Genomic DNA, 23,605 nt, shown 5'->3' on the forward strand with positions numbered 1-23,605 from the left:
CCGAAGCTACCACTACTTTATGTCTGCCTCTTGTAGATAGAGAGCACTTAGTCTGTGTCAGACACTGGGCTAAGCCTTCTGTGTTAGCTCACACGACCCAGTTTTAGAACAGCTGCACGGAATGAACTTTTTTTTTTGGTCTTTGTCTTACTAATGTGGAGACTGAGGCTCCGCGAGTGCAGGATCTCAGAGCCCGTAGTGACAGAGCCTGCTGATGGCTGGACCGTTGCTGAGGCTCTTTCTTCCTGGGAGAGGCCAGCTGTGGATGGTGGGGGCCGCTGACACTCGTTGGCCAGGAGCTGGAAGGGAAGCCCTTATTGCTTCACTGGGATCACACACCACCTGACTGAAAATGGCCCTGAAATCTCTCAGCAGCCCCAGGTTCAGCCAGCACCTGCAGGAAGGCCCTGGGCTGTCTTCAGGGGCCTCGGCGGGAAAGGGGCTGGGAGCTCTCCTCTCTCCAACCAGGACACGGTTATTAGGTCACATCACCTCCTAGGATGAGCCATTTGGCCCCCTGTGCCGTGGCCTCGGCCACCCTCCAGTCTTCTGCTGATGTCTCCCCGAATGGGCTGCAGGTGGACATAAGCCAGAAACACAGGCCCCTGCTTCTCCGCCTCCTGTTCTCCTCACCCTGGCCAGAGGCTGGTCTTGGGGTTTCCTCATTAGCAGGAGAGAGATTACAGACCTCTTTCTTCCTAACTTGTAGAGCTCTGTGAATGATTAACTTGGATCAAATAGAAAGGGAATGGGAAGCGAGAGCGGCAGGGAGCAGACACTGAAGGGGCTCCTGTAAGGCTGTTCCGCCTCCATGGCCCTCACCTGTCAACAGCCCTGCACATCGTGATGTTCTGTATCCCCATTTGTCAGACAAAGCAACTGAGGCCACGCCCAGTTCATTAAAGCCACACAGCCACCGAGGGACAAAGGCTGGCTGGTTTAACATTTCTTAAAGCGTCTGCTGTGAACAGAGCACCAGACTGTCTTTAAGTACAGGAGATCTAATGTGGTCCTTTTTCATGCCGTGCTAGGCTGTCATAGGTCTTGTTAGCCCCATCTTACAGATGGGCATCTTGAGGCTGGGATTGAGAATTTTGTCCAGAGAGACACAGCTAATGAAAGGTGTAGGTGGAGACCCGCCTCAGTCCAGTTACAGAGCCCAGCTCCGTTGGGAGCCTCCAGCCACCTGCCTCTGAATTTCCGGTTTCCCAGCATTCACCTGACTTGGGGGGAAAGCAGGTGGGGAGGTGCTCTCTCAGAGCAGAGGAAACCACCCCACGGTTCAGCACCACTCCCAGGTGGGTGGAGAGCAAACAGAGCTGGGTGGAGATGTTCTTGGGGACTCTGCTTTTCATCTGTGAGTGAAGCAGCTGACAGCTTGCTTTGAAAGGCTGGCAGCCAGCCCTTGATAAGTTAACCAGATACTCCTGTTTACGTTACCAGAACCCTGGGCATTGAGATCACCGCTGGCAGGCCTTTGCTTGGACAGCCCACCCAGTGCCCATGCCCTGGCCAGACTGGCCATGTGTGGGGGTCAGAGGGAGTGAGAACTCCCTGGCTGGTCCCTAGTGACCTCCCCCAGGGCCAGCAGATGCTGCAGAGACCTCTGCCCTGAGTTCTCAAGGTGCCCTGGCCTGGTGCTTGAACGTGGCAGCCAGGAGTGGCAGAGGAGGTGGGCTCTGCCAGGCAGCCCTGGCAAGGCCCCCGCCCAGAGGGGTGCAGCAGGTTGGGAGGCTGCTGAACTGATATCTCAGGTGATGAGCCCTAGAGCCTGGACCAGGGTCCTGGTGCCCTCCTCCAGGGAGGAGAAAACCATTCGATGAGAAGCCAGCTTGTATGGGAAGTCCTGTACCACCTTCAAGAGGTTTAGAAGCTTGTTTGGGCTTTTCTGGGCAGCTGGGCCAGGGGTTTTTCCTCTTAATTTCCTGACAGTTTGCTGTCTGACTATTGAGGTGGACATGTGGGTATGATTGCTGCTTTATCTTCATGTCCTGGTCCCTAATTATGACTTTCCTTATAATATTTTACACTGATAAGGCACATTAGAGTTTTTCACAACCCTTTCTCTATATTTTATTCTTACTAATTCTTGTAAATAGGTGGGACAATTTTTCCTTTATCAATTCTTTTTTTATTTGGAAGTGTGTGTTTTCTCTCTGATCTTTCAGGAACACTGACCCCACTCCACTGCCATTCCAAGTCCTCCTAGAGAAACCGGAAGTTCCTTCTGTCCCATCCCAAAGGTCCGATTTACCAGATAAATGTACACACTTCCAGACAGGCCTTTCTTATATTTGCATAGTTATAAAAAAACAGACAGATGACTGCACATGGTATAAAATTCAGAAGAAACAAAGGAGTATTCTGTGAAAAGCAAACGCCACGCCCTCCCCTGTCAGGAGCCTCCTGCCTCCCTTCCCTGGAGGCAGCTGCTGGGCCAGGCCCTTGTGCGTCCTTCCAGGGATATTCTGGCATGAAGCTTTTAGGGACTATCCAGTGAAATAATAACAGGTGTCTTGTTGTGAGGGGTAGGCCGAAACGCTGATCATGCATTGAGTCACTGAGATGAAACTGCCCCCATGAACTTGACTGTATTGGCCTCTCTGACAAGGAGCAGAGCCCATCCATTGTGATCAGCCGTATTACACGGGAACAGAAGACGTCTGGCGTGCTCTCCTTGGTTGTGGTTTTCACGCTTGCGTGTTACGATGAGATAAGCTGCCGGGCTCCAACCTGCAGGGTCTGAGGGATGCTTTTGAGGTTACATAGGTAGAAAGGGTTGGGGTGACTTTTACCAGGCCACACTCATGCTTGGCTGAACCAGGGCAGAGCGCAGGTTTCCTAACCCCTGTGCCTGGAACAGTAATTCCCCGGAGTGAACCGGGGGCTAGTGTCGAGTGTTGGGATCCCAGGGGAGCGGGAGGATATGCCTGGGAGAGATGTGGTCAGCACGTGAGTCTGGGGCCTGGCGGCTGGTGAGGCGGTACTGCTGTCTCCCACCTGCTGAGCCAGCCTCGATTGGCTGCGGGAGGAGGGGGTGTATCTTGTTTACCCTGCTGCAGGATCAGTGGACAGGTCAGCCAGGAGTGGACGGCCTGGCCTGAGGGGAGTGAGTGCCGGCAGGCAGAAGGCCAGGGAGGAGATGGGGGCCGCCAACCACATTTGCAGACGGATGGGCAAGGAAAAAGAAAAGGCGTCGGCAATTCGGCTACAGGAACACGAGCTCTGCTGGCACTGGGATTTTGTTTCCATCATTTTCTATCATTCATGTGATCGCACATAGTTTTAAGCCTGTGGTGCATACAGTTTTGTATCCTGCTTTTTTGTTAATTACATGTCAGCCTTTTCCCATAATATATAGTTTCAGAACCCATCATTTTGGCCATCTAATGTTCCATTAAGTGGATGAACCATAATTTACTTAACTAATATTTTATTAATAGAATTTGGGGCTATCTTTAATTTTTTTCCTCTTAAGTAATGCTGGCAAGGATGTTTCTGTACCCACGGCCCTCCTCTTTCTTGAGTCCCAGCTTTGGGCTCAGAGTCTTGCCCATTTTAGCTCCCCTTGGCGAGGTGCCTGCCACCAGAGATGTGCCCCGCATCAGCCTGCCCACTGTGACGTGTTGTGGCTTTGCCACTGTACCTACCCTTTAATGGGAATTAGCAGAAAGTTCCTTTTGCAGATGTGAGAAATGAAGATTGGTACCTTGGTTTGAGTTCACACAGCATGGCAGTGTGTGTACATGAATGTGTGGGGAACATCTATTGTTGTCCCTGGTGACAGGTGTAGGTCCCTCATCAAGCCCAAATGAGAAGAGCCCCTGTGGCCTCTCACAGGATGGACCTTGAGCTTCTGATTCCAGATTCCCAGATGGCTGATGCTGGCAGTGGTCTGCGAGGAATGTTGACCCTGCTGGGCGCAGCTGTCTGCTGAGTGTGTGTGTTAACGCACACGTTCCCGTGTGGTAACTGTTGTTAGGAGACTTAGAAAGGTTTCACGTTTTCCCACAGTGGAACCAGGGACCCTGTCAGTCTTCATTCAGATTAAGCCTGCCTGTATCTTTTCAGGGGGCTGTGGAATATCTTACTTTTATATTGTCCTAGCGTTAAAAAATCTCCAAGTCCAGATTTCTGGCTCATCTTCACTCGAGGTCTGCCGCCTGAGGACCCATGCTCCCTCGTGGAGCCAAGGAGAGAAGCCTCCTGTCTCCTCCACGCCTGCCCTGGTCCTGAAGCTGTGCTCTGATCACCACTTACCAGCTTGCAACCAGTCCTCGGTTCCCATGCTGTTTTCCTGAGTAGAAACCCACCGGAGAGCCCAAGAGGGCCTTTGTTTCAAGAAAAATCCTTGCATACACGTGGAGGAGGCGAGGTCTCACCAGTCCCACTTTTCTTACGCTTGTCTTACTGTGCTTGAATTAAACCTCTTTGTGCTTTAGTCTCCTCATCTGTAAAATGGGGAGAGTAATAGCATCTGCCTCATCAATGTTGTCATGAAGATTGAGTTAAAAGGGCTAAAGCCTGCAGGAGGGGATCCAGCATAGAGTGAGTGCTCAACAGCTGTTAGATGCTGCTATTATTATTATTGATGGCATATGTGTCCGTTTCCTCTAGACTAGATTCTCAGCCAGGGAGTGTTTTTTGGTTACCGCAAATTGAGGTGAGGGATGTTACATGCATGTAGTGGGAAGGTCCAGGAATGCTGCTCTACATCCCGTGATGTATGGGACAGGCCCTAAACCCTAAACAAAGTAGTAGCCCATGCGAAATATCAACGGTCTTGAGCTTGAGAAACTCCGCTCAGACATTGAAGCGTGTGATCCTTGGTCCAGCTGAACTCTTCAAACATCTCTGAACCAACGTTTCAAGGGCTGCTTTGCACTTTTGAAGAATCAGTATTAATAAGGGACCTACTTAGCTCAGCCATGAGGGGGTGCTTGGCTCAGCACCTTCACCAAGCACATGCCTTTGTTGGGTAACACACCCAGCACTTGGTCTGTCTTTTATTACATTGAACTCTAGTCTTCCTGTCCTTCATCCCAGCAACAGTAGCTCCCATTTATGCAGCCTTATGTGTGGGTGATTGTGCTTAGCACTTGCTGCATGTTGCCACACTGATCCACAGCACCCTTCCAAGTGTATTCTGTTATTATACCCATTTTACAGATGTGGAGGTTGAGGGTTGGAGAATTAAAGCCATTTGCCCAGTGACTTCACTTTCACTTTTTACTTTCATACACTGGAGAAGGAAATAGCAACCCACTCCAGTTTTCATGCCTGGAGAGTCCCAGGGATGGAGGAGCCTAGTGGGCTGCTGTCTATGGGGTCGCACAGAGTTGGACACGACTGAGGTGACTTAGCAGCAGCAGCAGCCCAGGGTTACTCAGGGTCAGAGGTGGGATTAGAACTAGATCAGTCTTGCTGTAGAACTCACGTTCCTTACCATTCCTGCCTGCCTAGTTCTGCCCAGGGCTGCACCCAACATGTTTATTTGCTTGTCCATAGGAGGGTCTTTCAAATATTTGAATGAGCCCCTGAGTCCACTCTTCTCTCTTCCTGGTCAGGGAGCCCCAGTTCCCAGAGTTCTGCTCAAAGACATGTTTCTGGTCTGCTCACCATCCAGAATATTCTTCCATCTCTGGACAAGCAGCTGCCTGCCTCAGGACTCCCCTTTTCCTCTCTCCATCATGCTACCCCCAGAGAGGCACCCCACCATACGCCAGCTCTACTAATGGTCCATCAACTCAAGACACTCTCTGCCAGTGCTGACCGGAGTCTCTCTGGGTGGTGTTTTTGCTTCACAGTGACCAGTTTCCCATGACTTGCCACGAGATTGAGTTCACCTGCCTGCCCTTGGCTCTGCTGTTCCCTTCCAGCACCCCAGCCACATTACCTGATTTCAGCCCAGTACCTGAAATCCCCATTGTCGTGGCGGAGCAGAAAGTATGTGGGGCTGGGAGTCAGGAGGCCAGGTTGTGAACATACCCCAGCTGTGTGGCTTAGGAAAAATCACTCACCCTCTCTGGTCCACGTGTCCCAGTTGTGAAGTGAGGGTTTGGCTCTGATGTGCCAAGCATATCTTCCAGCTCTAACGTTCTTTGATGACATGTGTTGAATAGCATGAACTTGTAATAATTATCTCTAATTATTGTGGTAACAGTAATGAGAGGTAATTACGGAGCAGCCCCTGTGTTCCAGACCTTCTTTTCAGTGTTTTAAGAGGATTGTCCCAGGAAATTCTCCACCAACCCCATGCTGTTATTACTCCATTTTACAGACAAGCGCCTTGAGGCAGAGACACCTTGAGTCGCTTACCTGAGGTTATCACCTGGCTAGAAATGGATGAGCTGGGGTTTACCTTGTCTTCTTCAGAGTGATAGAATCCTTCCAGTCTTTTGGATTCCTGCTCTGTGAAGTGATTTTTATTTTCAATTAAAAAATAAAATTTGTTTTGGCTGCACTGTGTGGCTTATGGGATCTTAGTTTCCCAGCCAGAGATTGAACCCATGCTCTCAGCAGTGAGAGAGCGGAGTCCCTCCAGGGGTTCCCTCTGTGGAGCTTAAGCAAGTCCTGTGACCTTCCTGTGCTCAGCATCTTGTGTTTCCCTCCTGCCACCAAGGTCACGACCCTAAATACCACTTGACTTCAAAAGCTCAGCCCCTGACTCATGCTTATGGGGTAATCCTCTGTACCCCAGACCCCAGCTGGGTGTGATTATTCAGACACCTTTTAGAATCTAAAATTTAGTCAGTAATGATGGTAGTGACTACTACGTGCATACTTAATATATTTCAAACCACATTAGTATTAATATTATGTTATAATTAATAAAAATTAACAACTTAGTATGTTAATATTAACTTTTCCTGATTTTTTTTGTGTGTGTGTGGTAAGATACACTGTATTGTTTAATCTTCGTTGCAGGCCTATCTGGTAGATGCTATTATCCCCCATTTACAGATGTGAAAACTGAGGCTCAAAAAGGCCTGTGGGGCTAAAGTCACATGCTAGTGCATCTGCTGGGAGGGATTGGGGGCAGGAGGAAAAGGGGATGACGGAGGATGAGATGGCTGGATGGCATCACTGACTCGATGGACGTGAATCTGAGTGAACTCCGGGAGTTGGTGATGGACAGGGAGGCCTGGCGTACTGTGATTCATGGGGTCGCAAAGAATTGGACAGGACTGAGCGACTGAACTGAACTGAACTGAGTACATCTGAGCTGGGAAGTAGGGAAAGCATGTTCTCGAAAGCCATTTGCCATATTTTAAGAAAATATAGGGACTGTGCTGGCAATCCAGTGGTTAGGACTCGGTGGTTTCATTGCCAGGGGCCTGGGTTTGATCCCTAATCGAGGAACTAAAATCCCACCAGCCACATGACTCGGCCCCACCCCATCCCCCCTGCTGCAAAAAAAGGAGATATATGGACAGGATACTTGTTAAAGATGTAATGGAAAGCCCTTAGAAGATCTCGTGTGAAAGCAGAGAGAGCCGGCAGAGAATGTAGACAGAGTTGCTTCCCTCCCCATCATCTCCATGGGCCTTGACTCAGCTCCTGCGTCCCATACTCCCGCACCCCCCGTTGGAGCCGGGCCAGGGCGTTTGCAGCCTTGAACTACAGTGCTGGATAGTTACCCTCTTTGTCTCCTAAAATCACCTTCATGCCAGATTACATGTGGGCAGATGCTTCCAGGTCAGTGAGAAGCTGAGCAGGGGTCCTCTGCCAGCTCCTCCCTTTCTGTCCAACGTCCTCTGAGGCTGTGCAGTAGGGGTGGAGGTGGGTGAAGGATGAGAAGGGAGTGAGCCCCACTGTAGCTCTGGCTGCCCTTCCAGCATGGAGCCCAGGCCCTTTCCCTAAGACCTGAGCTGTCTGCACACATGATCTCATTAGACAGCAAAGCAGGTCCTGGTAAAGTCTATCAGCTCCTATCTCCTTTGTCCAAGACAAAGCACGGACCCCCTGACAGAACTCTTGGAGCAAGGGGAACCTCGGATGGGGCAGGGGCTGGTTGGGAGTGAGGCAGCAAGATGCCATCTGCCTTTATTTGAAGTCAGGATGGATTGTAACCCTACTGGGGCAGCCCTGCCTGCCACGCTGGGACATCTGGGCTGGAGGCCGTGGGGCCAGGGTCTCTAGCATGGGTGTCCCCTGTGGCTGGTGGCTTTTCCTCCTGCCCAGGGGTGGGTGCCTCCCTCAGTCATAATTTGAGAGCTGGGGCTTCAGGACCAGGGCCTGCCCATGCCAGGGGAGGGTGTCTGTGTGGTGCGCAGGGAGGACCTCACTCCTGACTCTGTTGTTTCCTCTCCTGGGGCCCTGTCAGCCTCCTCTGATGGGGATCCACAAGGCCACGGTCAAAGTCATAGGCTTTCTGCCCCAACAGCGCACTTTTAGCCCTCTTCCCATAACACATCAGGGCCAGTTCAGTAAAAGAGTCCTCAGATACAAGGTGTATCTTGGGGACATGGAGCATTACTTGCACGGATGGAACCCAGGATCAAGCTGGGTGGCTGGAGGAGGGAGGAGGGTGTGGGCTGGGAGCACACAGGGCTGAGTCCTCTGAGGCCTGTCCCCGGGGAGGTTCTGGAAGAGCTAATTTTCTCCTTCCTCTGATCATTTATTCAGCATGTTCTAAGTGGCAAGCACTTTGTAGATGTCTTCCAGTTAATCCGCCTGATACTTATAAAGTGCCAATGCTACTGCTATTTTGCGGCTGAGGGACCTGAGGTTTGGGAGGCGAGTCTGCAGCTCACACAGCTGGTAAAGAGTGGACCTGAGTGCTAAACCATATCTGGTTCCCCCCAGGTGCATGTTTTTGATCACTGAGTTTTTGTTTCCTCTGTGACCCGCGCTTCGAGCTGGGTGCTGCTTGTTGGGGAGGCACTCAGAGGCCCCTTCCTGGCAGTCACTCTATTGGGGTCAGAACGGGGCCTTGGGGTCTTAGCCAAGTGTAGCCCCCCGTGGCCTCAGAGGCAGGCCTTTGTGGGAGGGAGTCTGGGCCTCCAGAGCTCCAGGACTGGCTTCTCCAGGAACTGGGGCTGGCTGCTTTCAACAGCACTTTTCCTCTTGCAAAAGCGGTATCTTTTTATCTCTTCCTCCTTCCTCTCACCCCGTCCCCTCTCCACAACTGGGTGGTAAACAGTGAGATTTCACAGTCTCCCTAACTGTGAGGGTGCTGGCGATTCCCACTAGGACCCCGGCACCACTGGACCTGAAACTCTGTCTGAGCTGCCGGGGTGATCCACTTCCTGTCAAGTCAGCAGAAAACCCCAGGCAGAAGCTGAAGGTGGGCCTGGGAGGGAGATGAGGGGAAGGTACTGTGGAAATGCAAGATGGTAGTAAATGACCCACCCTCGTCAACGCAGAGTGTGGTGACACCAAGTGCATATATGGACACATGGCATCTGGGAGAGAACAAGGAACCACAAACAAAATTACACTTATTGCAAAGATTTAAAAATTCTTTAATGTTTTTTTGCATCAAAAAATTTACAGCAAAATGAAAAGAAAAACTAAGTAGCCTCTCATCCCCTGCTAGGTGTGCAGAGCCAGCGCGAGAGGAAGGGGACCCAGTGAATACTCTTTTTTTTTTTCCCCTTTATTAAAATTATTTATTTGCTGTGCTAAGTCTTAGTTGCAGGACCTTTGATCTTCACTGCAGCATTTGGGATCTAGTTCCCTGACCAGGGATTGAACCTGGGCCCCCCGCATTGGGAGTGTGGAATCTTAGCCGCTGGACCACCAGGGACGTCCTATAGATACTCTTTGCTGTCCTGCTGCATCTTCTTTCCTCTGAGCCAGAGGCTTCCTGGGGGTCCCTGAGCGAGCTGCCAGTCCCTTGCCCTGATACCCTTCAGGTGTGGCTGGATCTTCCTGGACCCTCTCGCTTTGTATTGCTTCCTCACTTGCTCCTTCACTCACTCAGTTGTCTCATTTTTACATCTACCAGAGTGTCTGTTGCACAGGGCAAGGATTTTTGTTATTTTGCTCAGCGCTGCATCTGTGACTGTCTGCGCTGAGACTCTAGGGTGAACACTTGTCCAGGTGTGAAGCTGACCAGCGGCCACCTTGCAGGGGGATTAGAGCAATGATGGAGGAGATGCAGGGTGTCAGGGGCTGACACATCGCCCCATGTGGTGCGTGGCTATCCGGAAGGCTTTCTGGAGGAGGTGACCTCTTAGCCCAGTCTTAGAAGAAGAGTGTGAGTTGGCCAAGCCTGATATAGAGGACACTCCAGGCTGAGGAGTCAGTGTGCGTCTGCTGCCCACCTTCAGTCTGTGAGTCAGGTTCATCAAACTTTGGGACAGCCCACACATCTCTCTTGCCTATCATGGGAGTGGGCTTGCCTATAGAGTGGAGATGTCTTTGCAGGGAGAGAAAAGAGTATCCTGTGTGGCTAAGTGCCTAGTGAAATATGATTTAAGAATGAGGCCTGGACTTTCCTGGTGGTCCAGTGGATAAGAATCCACCTGCCAGTGCAGGAGACCTGGGTTCAATCCCTGGTCTCAGAAGATCTCACATGCCTCGAGGCAGCTAAGCCCATGTGCCACAACTACTGAGCCGCATCCTGCAACTACTGAAGCCTGTGTGCCCTGGAGCTGGCAGTGAGAAGCCCACACCCCTCAACTAGGGAGTGGCCCCGCTTATCTCAACTAGAGAAAGCCCGTGCACAGCAGCAAAGAGCTAGCAGAGCCATAAATAAATAAAAAAATAACAAAAAAGGAATGAGGCCCAATGTTGGGGGAATGCATAACACAGCCTTCTTTCCCCTCCTTGTGTGACTGCTGTCTCCGCTTCTTGCTCCAGGCTCTTCAACTCTTGCTTATAAACCTGCTCAGCTGTTTGTTCTCCCCAGTCCTCACTGGTGTGGCATCCTCTTCCTGCCCATTTTCGCCACTTCACTTTGGAGTTCCCCAGGGCAAGAGGAAGTGGTGGTGGGGGTCATGAGTCTGGTGATCTTTCCAAAGAGGAGTATTTCTAGCGTGGATGCTGCTGTTTTGATGAATAGCTCACTCTCACCATTGCCACTTGGCAGCGTGGGTGGGGAGAGACCTGGCTGGCCCTGCTGGGGGTGACTGAATGGTGGCTCTTGAGCCCCTGTGTAACTGAGAGTACCATTTGGTGCAGAGAAGTCTTGAGTTACCAAAGAATAGTTTGGATGTAAAGCAGGAAAGCTCTTCTCTGTTTGTGAGCTGGGGAGAGGCACTTGCCCGGGTTTCGTTTGGATGGGCGAGTGGAACTGAAGCGCACACTTTTTATTTCTCGTGTTTGTTGAGCCACCCTCTTCCTTGAGTGAGCCACTGGGAGGTGCTTTTGGCCTGGGACAGCTTGGTTGATGACCTGCCTGGTCATCTGCTTAAGACAGAAGCTTCAAGGTTGCTGTTCTCTCCCCGCAGATTAGAAAATTACAGTGGTGATGATCTTTCATTTAGTCTCCTTACAGTCCCTTTTAAAAATTCTTGCTCATACTTTTGCAGTTTAAGGTGCCTCCACCTCCCACCTCCAGGATACACACATACACCATGGGGTACTTACCTTTCTCTCTCCTTATCCAGACACTATTCCTCTGAATTCTGTCCCCAGTAAACCTGATTAATGCTCTTCATTAGCTAGCTGCCAAGTGGGCAAGGATTTAATAAATTTATTTACCCTAAGGTGTTAATGAGGCTTAATGTTTTACCTCTGGGATACTCCACCTTGTAACTGTCAAGATCGATACTAAGCTTAAAATCTAAGAGGTAAATTGCCAAGAACAGAATCATACCACTTCTAAATGTAGGTGGGGATCATGGTTTTGGAAGAAGGTCAGGAGGGTGTACTTTAAAAGGAGGATGCTGCTTTATCCATCCCACTGTGCCCACCCATGCTGCTGGCCCTGCAGGGCAACCCCTCAGCTCTTGCCCTGCGATGAGGTGAAGGAGATTGTGTGGGGAAATGATGCTGAGAGGTTTCATGGGCTCTGCTGAGGGCTCTTTCTTGCCCTCTTTGACCCTGTCAGATGTCTTAACCAACAAGGATGACAACACCAGCCCACTCGGCATCTTGCACAAAACAGCCGGGAAAATGACATGAGGCAGCCAGGTCCTGGGGACACAGTGAGGCTCGTGAGAGCCTCAGAGACCTTGCGGCTTGTGGGAGAGCCTGACCACTTGCTCTTCTTTCCTTCCTGCAGACGTTTACAGCATGGTGCAACTCCCACCTCCGGAAGGCAGGAACACAGATCGAGAACATCGAGGAGGACTTCCGGGACGGCCTGAAGCTGATGCTACTGCTGGAGGTCATCTCAGGTGAGATGGCAGTGGTCATCTCAGGTGGTCTTGGCAGTGCCAGGGCGAAGGTGATGCCAGACGGGCAGGGTCACCATGGCCTAGGATCAGACACTGCCCACTGGTCTCTGCCCCTTTGGGAATGCTGCCCCGACACCTCTGCTTCTGCTCCATCTTTGGTTGGGGCTAGCTTTGGAGCTTTTGAAAAAGTGGGAGATGGCATGTGATTTTGGACCCCGAGACTGAGTTCGGGCTTGGCTCTGCTGCTGACCGTCTGTGTGTCCTTGGACAAGTCACCGCCTTTCTGCCTCAGCATCCTTATTTGCATAAAGAGCAGTCTGAAGGTGGGTCTCTGGGGTCTCTTCTCCAAGGCTAGAATTCTTTGGTCAGGAAAGCAACCACATCTGACCGTCTCCAAACGCTGGCTCCTCTGCTGCCTGTCCACCTATATCAAGGTGATCCTAGTTCCTTATCCGGCCCCCTGTTTGGGATTTAGATGTCCAGATATCTGGAGGGACAGCTCCTCTCTCCAATGCCTATCTCCACTTTCTTATAAATACCGTTCCTCCACCATCCCTTAAGGGTTGGAGGTCCTTGAGATTCTAGCCTTGGCTTACGCACTGGGCAACCTTAGCTGCTTTCTTCACTTTGTCTTCTCTCTTGATGCCACTGAGTCCTAGACTAGGGTCAGTCGAGCCTTCTCCTTGGAGCCTCCTCTTAAGTCCTGAATCGCAGTGGGCATCTCCACCCGTTTGTGCCCCAGGCTTCAATACTGCGTACCACGCCTGGCCCTTGCAAACCTCTCTCCTCCTGCAGTCTCCGTCTTGTCCTTCTAAGCCTCGTTCAGGAATCTTAGACAGCTCTTCCTTTGGCATTTAAGTTTCATTCATTCTGTTTTCTTCTTCTGTTCTCCTTCTTTGACCTCTGCCACGCAGATACTGTGCCTGCATCAGCTTTCACCTAGATGATGTCCAGAGGCCTTTGACCCCTCCTCCCAGCTCCCCGCTTCTCACTGGCCTCCATCACCCACACAGAGCCAGAGTCCATCTAATAGCCCAAATAAGGTTGCACTGTTCCCTGCTTGAAACTTTTCAGTGCCTCCCTGGGGCTTTGTACCTGCAGCTCACATTCTTTAACATAGCTAGCAGAATCCTTCATGAGCTAAATCAAAGCAAAAATCCTTTGTTTTTGACCAGCTGTCCCCAAAAAGGTGTCAGACTTCAGACTCTCTGCCACAGGAAGACATGCAGCCCTCCCCACGTGTGTGTCTCCCTGCTCTCTGTTTTTGGTGCTTTTGCACAAACTCTGGCTGGCTTCTCTGCGCCTCAGTGCTATAAAATATTTCCACTGCAGGTGAGGGTAGAGGGTGTGTGTGTTCGTTGGGGCCAATTTTAAATGTGCACAAAGGCACTGAGTACATTCACATTGTTGTGCAGCCGTCATCACCAATACTCATCTCCAGACTTTTTCATCATACATCATTAAATGCCAACCTGCCGCCATCTCCTTCTCCCCCCAGCCCCTGCCCACCACCATTCTACCTTCTATCTCTGTGAACTTGGTTGTTCTAGGTTTCTCATATTAGTGCAGTCCTGTAGTATTTGTCCTTTTGTGACTGACTGACTGACTTCATTTAGCATAAGGTGCTCATGGTTCCTCCATAAAGTAGCATGTACCAGAATCTCCTTCCTTTTTAAGACCAGACAATATTCCATTGTGTACATATGTTCCACATTTTGTTTCTTCAGTCATCTGTCATTCACACTTGAGTCGTTTCCACATTGTGGGTATTGTGAGTAATACTGCAAAGAACATGGATATACAGATACTGTGTAAGCCTCTGCTTCCAGTTCTCTTGGGTATGTACCCAGAAGTGGAATTGTTGGATCCTAGGGTAATTCTGTGTTGAATTTTTTCAGGAACTGCCATATGTTTTCCTCTAACTGCCTTTTATTTATTTTTTTTAAGTTTTAAATGTATTTTTTAAATTGAAGGGGAATTGCTTTACAGAATTGAGTTGGTTTCTGCCAAGCATCAACATGAATACATATGTCCCCTCCCTCTTGAACCTTCCTCCCATCTCCCACCCCATCCCACTCCTCCAGGTTGTTACAGAACTCTAAATGCCTTTTAGAATGTCCTTCTTACCTCTTCCTCCAACATTTCTTAGTTCAAGCAAATCTGGCATTGTTCCTTTTCATTTTTTAAAAACTCAGTTTAGGCATCTCCTCCAGGAAGGCCTCCCTGACCACCACCCTTTCTGTTCCTGCTTTGAGTGCCTGCCCTCCTCTGGGCTCCTGGAACACACCGTTGATCCCTCTAGCACATCATTTCCCACATACATAGCAGGATCATTTTTGGCTCGTGTGTTTTCTCCCCACTGCACACCTGGCCCCGGAGGGCAGGGACCAACTCGTCTATGTCCCAGGTGCTCAGCTCTATATACTTGGCAGGTAGGGGATGCTCAGCAAATACTAGAGTGACCGAACGCCCAGCTGGGCTTTCCGGATACCTACCAGATGCTTGCACTGAACAGGCCTGTGCACGTCTGTGAGGCGGCTCTTCTGTTTCCTGGGGTGGGGAGAGACTGTCATCGAGACGATGCCTTCTCCTCCCTGAGTGTCTCTGGAGATGGTTAGGATGACAGGAAAAGGAAGGGGTGAGTACCCCCCTCTGCAAGGGGACCTCTCCCGCCTGTAGAGGTCCTCCGAGTGTGGTCCCTGGACCACCCAGCAGAATCAGCAGGACTACTTAGCCACATGTGGGGTCCCAGACCTCCAAAGTCAGAAACTCAGGAGGAAGGGGAAGGGGGCCAGACGCCTATAGTCAGCAGGTTCTCCAGGTGATTTTGTGTGGACCAAAGTCCCAGGACTTTGCTGCCTCCCTTGTCTTGGAGGAGTCCTGTTCCAGCCAGTGAATGTAGCTGGCAGTCAGGCTGGCGAACTCAGGCTTAGCAGGACCTAAAGGCTGGGGCTCTAGTTGGAGCAGCCCTCGCGGGGGAGGTGGGGGGGGGGTGGCGCATAAGGTACTGCCTCCATCCCACCTATTGGAAGGGAGCCCTGGGGCGTCTCATCTGCCCAGGGGGCAGTAGGGTACCTTCCCAGAGAGGGTGGGCTGTGGCTACAGCCTTGGGAAAGCCACACGTGGGAAGTCTTGATTTAATAATAAAAACCCAGCTGGGCTTCCCTGGGTGCTGCCAGGCCAAGTGACATCTGTAGCAGGAAGTCTGTCCTCTGGAAGTCGGGTGGGGGGCCCTGGCGAGGGGGGCTCCCTGGAGAAGTGCTGCTCTTGACAGGATGAGCATGGCCCAGCATCAGGGCCACCATGCCCCTTGGGATCGCTCAGTCAGGCTGTCGATGTGCTCAGAAGTGGGGTGGAGAGGGTGCCCCTGGGCTGGGCTGGAGACTGCGGTGGGTGTAAGGTCCTGAGTTCAAGGATGGTGGTTCTCAGCCCTCTCAGAGACTGAAAGCTGTGCGCCCCTTCCCCAGGTCTGGGCACACGTTGCACGTATACATATTTCAAGCGGCTTCAGGGGATCCTTGGACACCTCCTTCCTGTGCTCTGAGCAAGGTATTTGGAGAACCAGCTCATCAACCCCTGCTTCCCTGAAGCTTCTGACCATAAACTCTGAACAGCAGAAGCTCCTGTGTGGGAAGCAGGGGTCAGGGAAACGGCCGCTGAGTGAGGGTGGAGGGTTGACTTGGAGCTGAGCTGAGAAATGGACACAAGCTGTGGTTCTCAAATGAGAGAGGGGCTCTGTGGGCTACACACAGGGAGCTTTCCCCAGATACCCTAGTGTGACGCACACACTCTCTGGATCAAAGCAGTCTAGGCTAGGAGTTCAGGGCCTTTGCAGATGCTGTTCCTTCTGCCTTGATCGCCGTTCCCTGCAGTCTGGGTCTGCCGGCCTCCCACGAAGAGGCCTCCCCTGCCCACCTCACAGCTCGTTCACCCTCCTACCTGCCCTCCTCCTCTGCAGTCTCTTTGAAAGCATTTGTTTTAAGCGTGTTTCTCCTTTTTGGCTTTTTGTTCATTTGTGTATGTTGATGAATGTTGAAGATCTGTCTCTCCTCCCAGACCGTAAGTCCATGAAGGCAGCAAGCTGCTTTGTTCGCCCCTGTATTCCTAGCACACAGCCAAGTCCTTTGACATATACTCAGGGCTTAATACAGACTTGTTGAGTGGCCGGAAGCAGTTTAGAGCTGAGAAGTAGGGGAACAGTGTTTCACTTCCCTTTCCTCCCTCTCCGTCTGTTCAGGTGAACGTCTGGCCAAGCCCGAGAGAGGCAAAATGAGGGTGCACAAGATCTCCAATGTCAACAAGGCCCTGGACTTCATAGCCAGCAAGGGAGTCAAGCTGGTGTCCATAGGAGCTGAAGGTGAGTAGGGCCTGCCCCCTGGCTGCCCCCTACCCCCGTCCCACCCCTCTGCATCCAGCCGGATTTTCTGCCCCCACCTCTTGGTTCTCTTGGCCTTTTCTAGCCTGACTCCTAGACCCACACATCCATGGGCACATTTGGAAGTAGGGCTCCCAGCACGTGGCTAGCCAGTGCATCCTTCATGTAAAAACATCACTTTCTGTCTAGTCTCTGTACCTTGGTGACCGTGACCTCAACCCCCCCACCCCCTCTCACCCCCCACGTCCTGCTGAATCATAGCGCTGTGGGATCCGTGGGATCTGTGTGTGTGAAATGCCACCTCCCCCTTCTGCAGGCCTGGCTGTGCTCCCCTGTCCTGAGCACAGAGTTCTGCAGTCTGGGGAGAGTGTGTGGACATCGGTGCGTATAGGGAGCCCCTGCAGGATGGCTGTCCAGAAGACTTTAGGAACTTTTTTTTTTTTGGCCACACTGCAAGACATGAGGGATCTTAGTTCCCGGACCAGGGATCAAACCCATGTCCCCTGCACTGGAAGCATAAAGTCTTAACTGCTGGACTGCCAGGGAAGTCCCAGGAATATTCTTGATAACATTTCCCTGCAGAGCAGCTTCTTGAATTTTTTCCCTTTTAGTTAAAAAAAAATTTGTTTATATACCTGAAACTAACACCAGATGGTAAATCAGCTATACTTCAATCTTTAAAAATTGTTTAAAGTTCAGTTTAAACCATTATTAGCATGTTCTTAATGGTTAGAAGCAGGTGGCACAGTTTCTTGTGTGCGGTTCTGAAGGACTTGGAGAGGGTCAAGGTGATTAGAATAAAGTACCATAACCAGGCCCCATGAGGACTGTGTCCCATGGATTCATCAATGGATTGGGCACCTCTGTGGTGCCAGAGATTAAAAGGTGAGTAGTATACAGTCTCCATTCATTCACTGTAGATATAACCTTGACTGTGATTACTGATCACCTGTTCTGCAGCAGGCACTGTGCTAAACCCCTTTGTACCAGTGATCTCATTTCATCCTCGCCATAGCCCTATGAGATGGCTCGAATTGTTATCCCCATTTTACAAAAAGGAAACATGTGCCTAATGAAGATTAACTTGTCCAAAGTCCCATCTTCAGCAAGTGGTAAAGCCGGAACTCAAATCCAGGTCAGAGTGACACTAGAGAAATGCCCCAGAGGGTGGCCTTTCCTTACAGAGGGTGCAGGGTATTGTTCCAGTAAATCCATAGCAGCTGATCTTTTTCTCTGGTTGATGATCTGAAAGTCCTCTTCTTTCTTCTGAAAATTGAGGGATTTGATGTAGCAAAATCAAACTGAGAAACTTGAGCACAGGGGCTGGCAAACTACAGTCCGTCGGGTCAAACCTGGCTGACCCAGGCTTTTGTAAATATTGGAACACGGGCACACCCATTTGTTTACATATTATTGGCTGCTTTCCTGCTGCAGGCAGAATTGAATAATTGTGTCAGAGACCATATCCCCACAAAGCTGAAAATATTTCCTATCAGGCCCTTTACGGGAAAAGCTTGCTGACCCTTGCCTTATCAGGGACTCAGGCTAGCACTTGGGGTCATTGTGGGTGGTGCCTTCCGGGTCCCATCCCCTGAGCTGTGAGGCAGAGCTCCTGTCTCCTGCGTCCTTGTGGCCTCAGCTCCCAGCGGCATGCTGCACAGTCAGTGCTCAGTAAATGTTTGACGGCCTCGTGTACAGCAGGGTACCAAAGAAGAAAAGAATTGTTTGTTCTCTTAGGGAGGAATCAAGACTTGGCAGAAAAAGTTTCAGCTAAGCAGGGATGGGAAGCCAAAGAAATGACCACTCTGCTGGTCTGCTACAAGCTCAGATGCTCCTGGGGCAGGGAGGTAGAGGATGTGTGAGGTGGGCCAGATGTGTGAGGTGGGTGACAGTAGGGATGAGTGGGGAGTGGGGAGAAGTGGGAAAAACACGTTCTTCTAAGCGGGGCAGCTGCTGTGTAGATCTAACCAATTTTTGCTGAGTGAGAATACATATCCAGTGTTGCCAGATGTTCTGATATTTTCAAAAGAAGCCAGAAATCCAGATTTTTATAAAGGAGAATGTAATAACTACCATAATATATATATAGGGAGAGAGAGTCCCAGGTGGTGCTAGTGGTAAAGAACCCACCTGCCAGTGCAGGGGACAGAAAAGCCTGGGTTTGATCCCTGGGTCTGGAAGATCCTCTGGAGAAGGGGGAATGGCTTCCCACTCCAGGATCCTTACCTGGAGAATCCCATGGACAGAGGAGCCTGGTGGGTTACAGTCCATGGGGTCGCAAAGAGTCAGACACAACTGAAGCGACTTAGTGTGTGTGCACGCGCACACACACGCACACACACACGTATATATGGTAGTAGTGTTAGTCGCTGCATTGCAGGCAGATTCTTTACCATCTGAACCACCAGGGAAGCCCGTGTGTGTGTCTCTGTGTGTGTGTGTGTGGCTGTGTGTGTGTGTGTCACTGAATACCAAAGGGGAGGAAGAAAGAAGATGGGCAACAGTAGCACATGCTGAGGTCCAGATCTGCGGCTGGCCAGACAGGACAGAATGCTTTAACAGGCTTGTATCACCAGCCATATTTTACAGTCAAGGAAGCGAAGGCTCAGAGGAGTTGCTAGAATGGAAGTGTGTAGTGTGTTGACCACAGGCTCTGGGCCAGATGGCTTCCATTTGGCAGAACACAGATTAAACCCCGGGGGTTTGGACTCTAGAGCTGAGGTCTAAACCTCTCCAATCACCAGGGCACTGCTGCCTCTCTGCAGGGGTTCAGGACAGAACCTTCATGTCTGATTTTCCTCAGCTGTGAAGTGGTGGGTCACACTAGCTGTGTGGTCTCAACAGAGGGGTAAGGAGCACAGCCAGACAGGGGCATAAACTCTAACCACCACCTCTGTTCTCCCAGGAGGTCACTTAACCTAGCTGGCTGGAGTTTTCTAGTTCCCTTGACACAGACCTTGCTTCTTGAAAGATTTCTAAAACTGCCTTTAAAATGAGACATTCCAAGCCTTCCTGCTACCTTTAGGCGAGGGCTTCCCTCTTTGAATCCTCTCTCCCAGTTTAAGCCAATGCATTAATAATAACCTATATGGGAAAAGAATCTGGAAAAGAATGAATGTCTATATGTATAACTGAATTGCTTTGCTGTACACCTGAAATTAACACATTGTAAATCAACTATACTGCAATTTAAAAAAAAAGAGGTCGAGCACCAAGATCATGCCAGGACCACCACGCTGCTGAGCCAGGAAACTGGACGAGGCCCAGAAAGGGTTTTGTTTATTTTAATGAAATGAAGTTTGCTGCTGTAGACGATCAAAGGCAGTGGAATGGATCGCCTAGAAGGAGCTCGCCTGGGGTTGGGGTGGGAGGAGACGTTGCCATTTATCCTGGCAGGGGAGCCTTGGGGACCAGATTTGGGCCCCAGTGATGAAAGACCCCAGACCTTTGAAGGATGATCAGCTGGACAAGGTCTTGACGCCGGCTGACCCTGTTAGGAGGCACCAGGCCTGAAAGGGAGATCCTGTGGGCAGCCCAACTGTGGAAAACACACAGAACCTTAGGGGATGGCGTGGGTGCTCTGGGAAAGGCATCGGTTCCCTGACACCAAAGATGTTCATGTGGAGGTCGGAGGCAAGGCGCATCCATGCCACACGAGAAGTTAGAATAGATGCATTTCTTGTGTAATACTTGATTCTAGAATGTCTAGACTTCATGGGATTGAGACTTGACCTGGGTGAGTGGTTGGGATTTAACCAGATGAGAGCACCTGAGAAGGAATTTTCATCTTAAAATCTAGAGGCAGGGAACACCTGATAGCTTTGGGTGCCAGAGCCTGGGAGTGGGCTTGATGATTTAGCATCTGTCCTTAGGTTGGATGGTGGCCATTGGTCTGGGCAGTGGTGACCCCCCCAGGGTGGAGGGTCTGGTTTTCTACCACATGGAGTTTCTTCAGCATCATTGATTCCACTGTCTGAATACTGCCTGCCTGGAGTAGGGCCAAGAGAGAGGCAGGTTCTGAGTAAAAGCAGGATATGAACAGCTTCTTAGGTAGCTGTGGTCTACGAATGGCATCTTCCCACACCCGCAGCAGACGTTTGTTAATCTGTCATCGTGGCTTTCCCCCCAGGGGCCCGGTTACAGCCGTGGCACCCTCCTTTTGGACTCAGTGTATCAGACCATAAAGATACCTGTGAGATGGACAAACTTACTCCAAATATAGAACTGCCTAGTGAAGGGATCCATTCTGGGGAGGGTTTTTGAAGGTCAGGGGGGCTTAGGTGGACACGGGGATGAAAACAAATCGCTCTCCTTGCCTGTACTCGGCTCCTCTGTTTTCTGGCATGTAATTGCTTCCTTGGTAGGAGTTAAGAATTCAGTAAGCAAACTCCCCAGGGGTTCGGTGTTTCTGGAAGAGAAGAGAAGTAAGATGGCAAGACCCAGAGAGGAAGCTGTCTTGTCTTCCTTGGTATTGGGAGGACCCTGAGCTCAAGGCCAGCAGGAGGCTGGGTTATTTAGCCTTTATGCTGGCAAAGACTGAAGGCAGGAGGAGAAGGGGATGACAGAGGAAGAGATGGTTGGATGGCATCATTGACTCAATGAACATGAGTTTGAGCAAGCTCTGGGAGATGCTGAAGGACAGGGAAGCCTGGCGAGCTTCAGTCCATGGGGTCACAAAAAGCTGGACACGACTGAGCAACTGAACAACAAATGGAGGTGGGTGGGTACACACACACCCCTCCATCCCCCAGGTCAAGAGGTTACTAGCATTGCAGCCTTGACTCCTAAAAAGGCATTACCACCTGGAGTTTTTCTTGATGTTGAAAAAAATTTCTCCTTGATTTGAGCTGGTGTCCATAAAATTTAATACCTGATTTTTGTCTTCTTCCGTAATTACAAAGATTTTTTCCAAATCATCAAAAAATTGTAATTATGATTTTTAATGGCTGTGCTAATTATCTGTTTGTTGAGCACAAGTGTGCTCTGTTCCATGTCTGCGTCCAGTCCTGGAGGAGCCTGAACGCTGCCGTGTTCTCTGCCCACTCACGCACCTGTGGTTAGTGTCCTCCATTCATTCGCTCGTTTAGCAGATGTTGATGGAGGGCTTTTTCTGTGCCAGGCACAGTGCTGGGCTCTCAGCAGTGCTGTAAAACAGAAAACATCTCTGTCCTCAGGGAGCTTATGTTCTAGAAGAGGGAGAAAGAAAATACATGTATCAGTTGCAGGAGAGTAAAGAGGGAGATCCAGGAAGGGCTTTGTGAGAAGATGAAGGGTGAGTGGAGGCAGGAGGGAGGTGAGGGATATCCCGGGAGAGGGGAGCAACAGGGAGGCCGTGTGACTTCAGGGGTAGGGGGACGGGGTCCCAGAGGCCCCACCAACCGCTGCGTTTGAGTGGGGTGGGAAGCCTTGGGTGTTTTGAGCAGAGGGAGTGACAGGGTCTGGGGTTTACTTGGTCACGCCTTGTATTTTGTACATAGGATTTCCAGGGTGGGGTCATGATAAGTAACCTGGCAGCAAGTGCCTTTATCCAGCAGCCTTACTCTACACGTTACACCAACTGGCTGACTGGGGCTAGAGAGAGAATTTTACTCTCAAAAAGTTGAGCAACTTCAAGATGCATTGCTCCCTGTTGACAAATTATTTCCCCAAAAGGTGTTTCTTTAAAACGAATTTATACTTCTAGCCACAGGGTGATAGCCACACGGCTCTCTATCCTTAGATTGATGCCGTCGTCACCATCATCATGTGTATTTGCTTGTTTTTAATTTTGTTTGTTTAATGGCTGGGAAAACGGTATATCTCTGATTACAAGTGAGCTTGACATTCTTGTAAGTTGGTTGTTTGTAAAGTGTCTGTTCATGTTTTTGCCAACTCCTGTATTATGAATTTAGACTTTTTTATCTTACCAATTTATATAAGCACTTTGAATGTTACAGATGCAAAACTGTTGGGAGTCACAAGTGAAAGAGCATTTTAAACATAGCAGAGAACTTGAATATCTTTGTACTCCTGCAGACTATACTCAGATCCTGTTACCCTGTGTTCATTTTCCTGGAGTAAACAGCCAGGGATGCAATTGCTGGACCATATGTGAACCTCTATGAGCGTCCCTCAATGCGGAGAAACTTTTCGTCTTTAACCTAGATGTTTTATCATCGGTACTGTATAGATGGAGAAGTCTAGAGGCTACTGTAAAAATAAAACTGAAGACCAGAAGCAGGAGGCTTAAATCCAAAGCCTGAAAACATTAGAGAACTCTTGAATTCACGGAACATTAAGCAATAGGAGCTCATCAAATGCCTTCATACCTACACTGAAACCAAGCTCCACCCAAGGGCCAACAAGTTCCAAAACAAGACATACCGCTCAAATTCTCCAGCAACACAGGAACACTCCCCTGAGCTTCAATATATAGGCAGCTCAAAATTATTCCAAAACCTTTGATGTCTCATAACCCATTACTGGTCACTCCACTGCACTCCAGAGAGAAGAAACCCAGCTACACCCACCAGAACTCCAACACAAGCCTCCCTAACCAGGAAACCTTGACAAGCCACTGATAGAACCCCACCCACAGTGCGGAAGCTCCATAATAAAGGGAACTCCACAAATTACCAGAATATAAAAAGGCCACCCCAAACGCAGCAATATAACCAAGATGAAGAGACAGAGGAATACTCAGCAGGTAAAGGAACAGGAGAGTTGCCCACCAAACCAAACCAAAGAGGAAGAAGTAGGGAATCTACCTGAGAAGGAATTCCGAATATTGATAGTGAAAATGATCCAAAATCTTGAAATCAAAATGGAATCACAGATAAATAGCCTAGAGACAAGGATTGAGAAGATGCAAGAAAGGTTTAACAAGGACCTAGAAGAAATAAAAAAGAGTCAAAATATAATGAATAACGCAATAAATGAGATCAGAAACACTCTGGAGGCA

At 50.0% G+C, this 23,605-nt stretch overlaps 1 protein-coding gene and 1 non-coding gene across 9 annotated transcripts in view; one reads left to right on the forward strand and one right to left on the reverse strand.

The window, feature by feature from the left end:
- ACTN1 (actinin alpha 1) overlaps positions 1–23,605 on the forward strand; it is a 101,880-nt gene that overhangs the window by 41,068 nt on the left and 37,207 nt on the right. For all 8 annotated transcript variants that reach the window (XM_068964173.1, XM_068964174.1, XM_068964175.1 and 5 more), the window contains exons 2-3: positions 12,176–12,290; positions 16,528–16,647. In XM_068964173.1, the coding sequence (XP_068820274.1) occupies positions 12,176–12,290; positions 16,528–16,647 (235 nt within the window). The remainder of the gene's footprint in view (positions 1–12,175; positions 12,291–16,527; positions 16,648–23,605) is intronic.
- TRNAG-CCC (transfer RNA glycine (anticodon CCC)) lies at positions 9,679–9,751 on the reverse strand. Its single transcript has one exon. It is a non-coding gene; the product is annotated as a tRNA-Gly (tRNA).

This window comes from Capricornis sumatraensis, chromosome 2, assembly GCF_032405125.1.
Source record: "Capricornis sumatraensis isolate serow.1 chromosome 2, serow.2, whole genome shotgun sequence".
NCBI lineage: Eukaryota > Metazoa > Chordata > Mammalia > Artiodactyla > Bovidae > Capricornis > Capricornis sumatraensis.